General features: G+C 36.5%; 1 protein-coding gene across 1 annotated transcript in view; it reads right to left on the bottom strand.

Moving 5' to 3' along the window:
• Positions 1–6,067: 6,067 nt before the first annotated feature.
• Positions 6,068–10,477, bottom strand: part of LOC144963872 (limbin-like) — a 37,466-nt gene continuing 33,056 nt past the window's right edge. Inside the window, exon 8 of the mRNA XM_078897821.1 lies at positions 6,068–6,241. Within this exon, the coding sequence (XP_078753947.1) occupies positions 6,068–6,241 (174 nt within the window). The remainder of the gene's footprint in view (positions 6,242–10,477) is intronic.

The raw sequence follows: 10,477 nt of genomic DNA, 5'->3' as shown, positions 1-10,477 counted from the left end.
CGTTACTTTCATCATCATCCTTTTTTCTATGTGTTTAGATTTAGTACAATGCTACAAGGCTATAAATAGTATTTTAAAAAGCTGTTCAAATTAAGTGAATTACGAAATACTTTCTCAATTTTGTCTAGAGTATAGAAGAGTAAAGTTTGCTGCCCCAAACGTAAACAATAACAAGTTGCTAGTGACTTCCGTTAGGGACCGGAATAATTTACGCACAATATAGGTCTCCCAATTTTGTAGTTTGAGTTGTAGGCAATACACTTTCAGTATTGAAAATATGTTTACATAAAATCTAACAGTTGCAAAAATAATAATATAAGGCTAAATTATTATGAAAATCAGGCTCCGAATAATTCTCGTTTTGTTCACACCAGCGCAGTAATTTGCTCTGGTCTAAAAATAGATAGACTGTAACTTTTGATAAATTTAGAAAATGTTACCTTTTGTTCCATAAAAATCCATATCTAGACATTATTTGATGCATGATCGAGTATTTATGAATTGTGTTTTTTGCCACCTAACAGCCAAATTTTAAAGGTTATTTTTTTCTATTATTTACATTGGAACGTGAGCTGTCAAGACAGAAACATGTGGTTTGCCACGTGCTTCTCGACCTTTGTTTACGTTTGGGGCACCTTCCTTTACTCTTCTATAAGTATAAAACAGATCTATGCATAATTTTGAATGTTCATTAAATCATGTTTGAAACGAATGTGTAGCTTTAATTGAGATTGGGTGAATGTTTCATTATCATTAAATGTAAATAAAAAAAAGTTGATCCATTTTTAAATAAAGATTTACATACAAAAAATATTTTGTCTCGTCTGCTTTTTTGGTCTTATTTTTGATGCCTTGAGTTGCATTCGGTTTTGCATTCAGCCTTAATTCCTATTCCATGTGGGAGAGAAACTTCCAAATACACTCTGATATAATATTTATTTCCCGAATAAAGCATCTCTCTGTGTTAGAATACACTATCTTAGTGAACGTAATGGGTAGATGGAGTATTTTGTCCGCACATAGTGGGCAGGGAGGCACTTACTGTTCCCTGTATCCTCTATATCTTTTTTCAACTTGCTTTCTGTTTTTATGTCTTGGGATGAGATAACTTGGTTTTGTCCTGGCCCTGGGCGGAGTCATTGGCTTGGAGGGAAACAGTCGAATGTATAGTTATGGTATTGGGAGATAAATTTCATCTCTGTTATACACTGTATTATTTTTAGTTTTACATATGTACGATTTGTAACCATTTGAGTGTGCTCCTCTTAGTGGGGACATGTGCCTGTGTCAGGTTGGAATATTTAGGTGATCTGTACACTGATTGTATGCTCTTGGAATCTACATCTCTTGCCTATTTGAACCAACTTCCCTTTGTCTTTAAGTGCGGCTATGTGGTCTAGTGGTATGACACTCGATTTCGGATCGGAAGGTCCTGGGTTCGATCCTCGCTCGGCACTTAGTTGAGTCCTTGGAAAAGGCTCTTTACTCAGATTCTCTTACCGTACTCAGGAGTAAAATGAGTACCTGGCCGTTCATAACAGGCGTCATGACCCGTCCTACGTGTTAAGTGATGCTCTTGGCCAGGGACCCCATGTAAAGCGCTTTGAGCAAATTTAGTGGATATTGCGCTATATAAAAGCTCAATTTAATTGTAATTTGTCTTACTTTTTCTTGGCGCCTGAATTGTAATTCTAGAACTTTTTACTATCCAATTTTCTTCCCTTTTAGTGGCGCTGATACGACCTAAATGTGTTTCAAGCGCCGCAATACCCGTAAAAACAAACCAATTGATCAGTCGATATGACCAAAAAGTGTCGCAAGCGTCGTAAAACCCGTATAAACTAAACCAAGCAGCGGAAAGAGGGGGGGGGGGGGGGGGGGGGGGGGGTTTTTCTCTGGGTGGAAACGTTGGACCTCTCATGTCCGATGGAGTTCTCATTGGTTCGCAGCCCATATTTAAAAACTTGGCCAGAAATCTCGTCCTTCAATTATCGGTCGATTGAAATGACCCTCATCTTGGCAAAAACTCTCAAACCTGGGACTTTAAGGAAGACTTAGTGAGGTCCCAGGTTTGAGAAGTTTTGACAAGACGAGGGTCATTTCAATCGATTGATATTTGAAGGACGAGTTTTCTGGCCAAAGTTTTAAATACCAAGTTTTTCTACGCTACAACAGTTAACTGGTTAATATCTTTGGGCAATCTATGAAATGTTATCTGTTACGTATTTCTTCAGCATAATAGCATTCTTAAATATATATAAAAATGACCCTTATAAAAGATACAAAACAAAGTAAACGACGTTTCGGCCTTTGACCTTCTTCAGTTAACAAGAAAAGGAAATATGTTATAATAAAAGTCATTTTTATTCACTTTATTTTACTATACATTTTAATGACTCTTATGAGAAGATAGATTGAAATGGTTCGGACATGTAAAGCGGCGAGAGAGGGAGTACGTGGGAAGGGAAGTATTGGACTTACAAATAGCGGGAAAGAGGAAAAAGTGACACCCAAAGACTAGATGGTTGGATAAAGTAAAGGACGATATGAAAGAACTAGCCTTGAGGAAGATGATGCTCTGAACCGAGATGCATGGAGATGTGGTAATCATTATGGCAACCCTACAAAATGCGGGATAAGCTGAAAGAAGAAGAAGATGTTGGCACCTCTAGATTTTAACATTCTTTAATAGGATATTTGGATTCAATAGTCTGATGTCACGTCGACCAGCAACGGCGGCCATAGTGGTTCTAAACAAAGAAAATCTGTAGTTTTTATTCTTCATGTTGACTAGAACTTTTCATGTCTTGTGATCAGAATGTTTAAAAGTCAAAACATGATCAGATTTATAATGTTTTTTTCCCCTCTGGATACGCTTTTATGCTCGTCGGAGAAATATTTCATAATGGCGTCCGCCATTGTTCCGATAGACAGTTTAGAGCCAGTAACTAAGTTACCATGCGTCATTACGAGGGAAGTGACGTTACGACTGTTGAAATAACAATTCAATAAACGGAGACAGATTATTTGGACTTTTCGGGTTTCCGAAACAAAACACGATGGAAGTGTTTATTTATTTCATCGTGTTTTGTTGACAAAGGGAAAAACCCGAAATTTCCATATCATCTTCCTTCGTTTATTCAACTGAAACATCCATTCAATTTGACTTATACTCATTTCTTCGCGTTTCAAGCAGCAGCAGCAGCAGTGACATTAGCATTCTATCCAATCAGGTTTGTTTTTCTTTTTAACTCACTCAATCCTAGAGATTTTCGCTCCTTTTCAAAATTGGAAAACTGTATTTAAAATGAGAATGTACATTGATAGTTTTATTCAACTACCATCAACATGCAAAAAACTAAAAACTTTAGCTTTGATACTAGATACGCCTATAATTTGTTTCAGAAAAAATGTAATAAATAGGCATGGGCGGTAAAAGCAACATGGGTAAACTACGGATATAGTCGGTGTTAGGGTTGAGTGAGTTAACGTGTTTAGTTTTGTTAAGCATTTTGTCGGTTTACTTGTTCTATGTCATTGTATTTCCTTTTTTATTTTGTATTAATTTGCTTAATTATTTTCAGAAGTTCATTAGTCTATGGCAATGCCCAATGTTAATTTCCAGAAGTGGATAAATAAAGTTAATCTATTCTTATCTTATCTTATCTTATCTTCTGGGTGGGGTTCCTGACCTCCCACAGTGGGCATGGAGGCACTTACTGTGTCTTCTATCCCTCTATAACTGTTTTCCAATACTCTTCAATAGTCGTAACGTCACTTCCTTCCCAATGACGCATGGTAACTTAAACATGGCGGACGCCCGTATGAAATATTTCTCCGGCGAGCATAAAGGGTATCCAGAGGAAAAAAAAAAACCCCCATAAATTTGATCATGTTTTGACTTTTACACATTCAAGGCATATGAAAAGTTCTAGCCAGCATGAAAAATAAAAAATAATGATTTTCTTTGTTTAGAACCAAGATGGCCGCCGTTACCGGGTGGCGTGAAATCAGACTATTGAATTGTATTGCTTTCTGACTTTGTCTTGGAAGAGATTACTTGTCTTTGTCCTGGACCTGGCCGGGTACCCTAGCTGGGAGGAAAACACTCAAATGTACAGTTAGAATTTTGGGAGAATATATTTTTTGTCTTGTAAATCATCTCTCTGTTATGTACTGTGTTATGGTTTATTTACATATTATATATGATTTGTAAACCTTTGAGTGTATTCCACTTAGTTGGGACCTGTGCTTGTGTCTGGGTGAGACTTTTAGGTGACCTCAAACTAAGTACTTGGATAGTGTGCTCTTGGAATCTACATCTGTTTCCTATTTGAACCAATTCCCCTTTTGTCTTACTTTTTCTTGTGCGCTTTAATTGTAATTATAGAACTTTTTACTATCCCAGTTTCTTCCTTTTTACTGGCGCTGATATGACCTTAATGTGTTGCAAGAGCCGTTAAATCCTTAATAACAAAAAACAATTATCTTATCTTATCTTATTTCGACCATAATTCCCTACGTGTCAACGCTGACCACAATAAATATAGCTTGACTTTTCGTAAATCATGACGTTATTTAAAAAACATAAAGTATATGATAAACAACATGGGCCAACAAACTCATATTTCACCAGTTATTTCCAGTAGTGTTGATTTCACTCGGTATTTCCAATTATTATTATTATAATTATTGTTATTTTTATTATTATTATTATTATTATTATTATTATTATTATTTATTATTATTATTATTATTATTATTATTATTATTATTATTATTATTATTATTATTATTATTATTATTATTATATTATTATTATTATTATTATTATTTATTATTATTATTAATTATTATTATTATATTATTATTATTATTATTATTATTATTATTATTATTATATTATTATATTATTATTATTATTATTATTATATTATTATTATATTATTATTATTATTATTATTATTATTATTATTATTATTATTATTATTATTCGTTTCCTTTTTGCCTTTTCATTGTTTTCTAAACGAGACCCATGGGACAAGGATAGTAGTGTGGAGTAATCAAGATGAATATGAATTCATAATAGACCCTGGGACCCATCGGTCTCAAATGATTTAGCGAGAACATTTTCATGAATCTGTTTACATTGATCTTCATGTAAATAACTCTCACCAGTTAACTCCCGTACTCTGGAAAACACGTATTTAAAAATTTAGCCATAAAACTCGTCCTTCAAATATCGATCGATATAATTGACCCTCATCTTGGCAAACACTCTTCAATCTGGGATTTCCGGATGTCTTCCTTAAAGTCCCAGGTTTGAGAGTGTTTTCTAAAATGAGGGTCGTTTAAATCGATCAATATTTGAACGACGAATTTTCTGGCCAAATTTTTAAATACGTGTTTTTTTTTTTTTAAGAGTGTGGCAGTAAACTGGGTAAATAAGTGTGGGCGTGGAGTGATAGCCACAATTGTAAAATGGGTTCCAAATGTGATAAAACTCCAGAAAAATAGTTAGTAGCGACGTGTTCTTATTTGTAGGTCCCATAAACCCATATTGTTTTGGGATCAATGTTGTAATGGAAATACTCTCAAACCAACGTAAAATATTCTCCATCACAACAGTATTAAATCAAGCCCATAACTGCATTTGGTTATCAGACCTGCAAAAAATGTATACTTGGGTTAAATATTTTTGTTCTTTCTTTTTTTTTTTTTTGTACAAAAAGAACTGTATTATGTGCATGTTAATGAGAACAATCTTCAATCGTGCGGCTATGTGGTCTTGTGGCATGACACTCACTTTCGGATCGGAAGGTCCTTGGTTCGAGCCTCACTCAGCGCATAGTTGAGTCCTTGGAAAAGGCTCTTTACTCACATTCTCTCACCGTACTAAGGTGTAAAATGTGTACCTGGCCGTCAAAAGGGTTGTCGCTGTCGGGACAAAATGTAATATCACCAAACAGGCTATATGTTTCGTTCTACGTGTTACTATTTGTCAGGAACACCTTGTAAAGCGCTTTGAGCACTTGAAGTGGATATTGCCGTATATAAATGCTCACTTTCATATTTCTTTATGTTGTGACGATTCGGGCCGCTCTCGGAGGGTCGGTAGAGCCAGATGGCCCGATACGTCAACAAAAGAAAAGAAAATGAAAAGACTAGGTGGATAGAAAGAGGGAACCCGTTGATAAGTTATCCCGTAGAGGAAAGATCTGGCCACGGCACTGGGCCTAGCCTGATCAGAGGGAAGAGAAAGAAAGAGAAAATCCGTGTTTCCCGGCCAGACAATGGTAACGATAAAATGAAGGAAATCAAGATTTACAAACACGACCTATTTATTGCTGAAACCAAATTATATGTATAACATAAAGAAGAACGATACAACTCTACTTATCCATTCATCCTTTCTCCTGACATCCACAAATATAGGGAACACCACAATAATAAAATGATGTAAAACAGGACCGCTGGAAAGCGGTATTCTGTTCAGCTGGACGAAACTTACAAGAACTCCCTCTCTGGTTTCCCGCGCTACGCTTACATTATAGCACCAGGTTCGAACCCTGATTGGCTAAAAGAGGTGTTCAAAATGCCTAGCAACCCAAGGGAGGTACGGTCAACTCGTACGTGTTATGCCCTAGCAACCATTGCCAGGGCATAACAATGTTTTGTCTGACACTGTTTCATACAGACTTTTTAGATTTTGAAATCAGGCTGTAGCCATCTACCCAGATGTATCATATAATGATAGAGTTATGCAAATCCATTATTTTTGACATTTCATATCGTGCATGCGTGTCTTTGTGCAGGAGGATCGTATTTCGTAAACACAAATTAAAATTGAAAATGTAATTTGTAGCCAGCAAGTCTAAAAATCAATGACTAACGAAGAGATAAGTAAATTTTGATTGAGTGGCAATGGATATTATTATCATCTGATGTCGCAATGCAAGCTTCTTTCGTAAATTACTAACGATCACAAGATAATATTGTCTGGCAGTCGTAAACCATTGAAACAATACAAACTTATTCTGGAAAAACATGTATTTAAATTTATTTGGTCAGAAAACTGGTCCTTCAATTAGTCGATCGATTAAAATAATCCTCATCTCCGTCGTACTCTGGAAAACCCCATATTTTAAAATTTGGCCACAAAACTCATCTTTCAAATATCGATCGATTTAAAATGACACTCATCTTGGCAAAAACTCTCAAACCTGGGACTTCACGAAGTATTCCTTCAGTACCAGGTTTGAGAGTTTTTGCCAAGATGAGGGTCATTTAAATCGATCGATATTTGAAGGACGAGTTTTCTGGCCAAATTTAACAAATATGGGTTTTTCCAGAATGCGACAGAATACTTCCAAACTCTGAAATAAGACTTCCTTCATTTACTTCATCAGTTAACTGATGTACCCTAGAAAAACACGCATTATAAAATTTGGCCAGAAAACTCGTCCTTCAAATATCGATCGATTTCAACTACCCTCGTCTAGGCAAAAACTCTTAAACCGCGGACTGGGGGAAGATTTCGTCAAGTCTCAAGTTTGAGAGTTTTTGCCAAGATGAGGGTCATTTTAATCGATCGTTTTGAAGGACGAGTTTTGTGGCGAAATGTTTAAATACGAGTTTTTTCAAATAGATCACCCCCATCCGAGGATCTTATTTGCAGGTCTGATAATCCAATTCGTGTGGGCTCATTGTTGTCATGGAAATGTCAAAAACTGACGCAAAATATTGTCCAATACAACAATGTTAAACTAGGCCCATAAGTGAGTTCGAATGTAAGACCTGCATAAATTTACACCTTGCCCCCATCTATTCAAAAGTGTCACCTGAGTCTTCAAAGAAGGCACAGATTTGACATTGTTTTGTGTGTGGACAATTTGGAGTTTTTCGAATCGATCTATATTTGGAATACTAGTTTTCTCACCAAACCATAGATGTTGTGCGCTTGGCTAAAAAACTCAAAACATTGCCATTTTCATCCGGAAATATAACGGACCAACACACAAAACTATATGTAACATTGAACGTTTATAATCTGGTTAATACACTTTAGTGAGAATTACTCATAAGCATGAAAAACAAACAAACAAAAAAAAAACCAAAAAACAAACAACCCCCCCCCCAAACCCCCCCCCCCAAAAAAAAACAACAACAAAAACCAAAAACCAAAAACAAAACAAAACAAAAACAACCATAAATAAATACATAATTTTTTTGAACCCATAACAAAGATCCGAGTGACATCAACTTCGTCCTTCATGAAAAAAAAATAGTCTTTTGTCAGAGAAAGACAAAACTATGTTCATATCATTGACTTTGACGACATAATATCATTTTCTTTCTGTTTCTAATTGCGGTGTTAATTGGATTCAGCAGTCTGATGTCACGCGCTCGGCAACGGCGGCCATCTTGGTTCTAAACAAAGAAAATCATTACTTTTTATTCTTCATGCTGGTTAGAACTTTTCATTCCCTTTTCATATGCCTTGTGATCAGAATGTGTAAAAGTCAAAACATGATCAAATTGATGGGGTTTTTTTCCTCTGGATACGCGTTTAAGCTCGCCGGAGAAATATTTCATACGGCGTCCGCCATTGTTCCGATAGTTTAGAGCCAGTGTTACTAAGTTACCATACGTCATTAGGAAGGAAGTGATTTTACGACTATTGAATCCTATTATAAATTCTACTTCTGATGGAATTCAAGACGAAGCTGGTGGAAAAATATCCCTGATGTCAAAACAATAGCTATGTGCGTGTCTAATTCCATGTTATAATTTGTATCTCAAATGTCAAGAAATGAAGTGAGTAGGAAAGTGCCAGAAGACGAGAGAATAATAATTTCGCGGCGGCGATGGGGGCTCGAACCCGCGACCTTACTGGTACGACAACTCTCCCTGGCCGAGGAGAGCGTGACTCTACCGTATGAGCTATCCACGATCCCAAAAAAGATCGCTTCTAACCCTAGTCTTATTACAGCCTTCTCTCCCTGACTTCTTGAGGTCACGGGTTCAACACACACAAACGCCGCGAAATTAGTCGGCCAGCATTTAAACTTAATAGCCAATATTCTCAACACAAACATGCAACATAGAAACGATTTCGACATTTAGTATGCTCCGGTATTTGGGGTGAATTTTTAATTCAGAAAAGTGAGTGGAGCAGGCACGTATGTTGATAACAACAAGAAATGAAGTACGTAGGAAAGTGCCAGAAAACAATAGATAGTATGCGCTTGGCTAAGAAGCTCATAACATTGCCATCCGGAAGTAAAACGGACCAACACACAAAACTGTGTGTATCCATGAACGTTTATAGTCGGGTTAATACAGTTCAGTGAGCATTACTCATGAACGCGGATGGCAAAAAGCAAAAACAAAGACGTGAGTGACGTCATCTTCGAACTATCTATACAACAGAGAACAACTGTAGCCATCGTTATGTTATAGATAGAATGCGCTTGGCCAAGGAGTTCACAACATTGCCATCCGGAAGTATAACGGACCAACACACAAACTCTGTGTATCCATGAACTTTTATAGTCTGGTTAATACAGTTTAGTGAGAACAACTCACAAACGCGGATGGCAAAAACAATAACAAAGGCCTGAGTGACGTCATCTGCATACTATCTATAACCTGACACTGAAATCCAAAAGGACTGGCAGTTTGACGTCATTATTTGTTTTTTGCACCGCCTAGTGAGTTGTCGTTAGTAGAGCTCATGGAAACAAGTCATTTCATTGGTTGAATTATTGAATACAACTCACGATTTGTTTTCTTTTTGTGGCAAAAGACTGGCATTTTGACGTCATTTTTTGGTCAGTGTCAGGCCATAACTTTACGAAGGCCACGGAACAACACACGGTGGCAGGGGTCTCTTGTCTTGTCCCTTTTCCAGCCCTGAACAGGTATCTAGAGACCTAAAATTTGTTTCGAGCTCGGAACATAATTTCTTCATGAAAGGGCGAGAGTCAATAATATTATGAATAGTTCTTGTTTTGTTCACACAAGCGCTTTAATTTTGAATAATTAATTTCACCGTGGTCTAAAAATAGAAGGACAGACATTTTGATAAATGTTACCATTTGTTTCATAATAAAATATGAACATCTAGACAGTATTTGATCGTAGCCATCGAACAGTTATAGCCTGACACTGACCAAAAGATGACGTCAAAATGCCAGTCTTTGGCCACAAAAGAAAACAAATCGTGAGTTGTATTCAATAGTTCAACCAATGAAATAACTTGTTTCCTTGAGCTCTACTAACGACAACTCACTAGACGTTACACAAACCTAAAAAATGACGTCAAACTGCCAGTCCTAGAGGGTTCTAGTGTCAGGCTATAGATAGTATGCAGATGACGTCACTCAGGCCTTTGTTATTGTTTTTGCCATCCGCGTTTGTGAGTTGTTCTCACTAAACTGTATTAACTAGACTATAAAAGTTCATGGTTACACAG

Source organism: Berghia stephanieae, chromosome 2 (genome assembly GCF_034508935.2).
Source record: "Berghia stephanieae isolate SIO BIC M18660-M18661 chromosome 2, UCSD_Bste_1.3, whole genome shotgun sequence".
In the NCBI taxonomy this organism is placed as follows: domain Eukaryota; kingdom Metazoa; phylum Mollusca; class Gastropoda; order Nudibranchia; family Aeolidiidae; genus Berghia; species Berghia stephanieae.
Note: the sequence above shows the minus strand (reverse complement) of the source record. Positions and strands in the feature narration are given on the sequence as shown.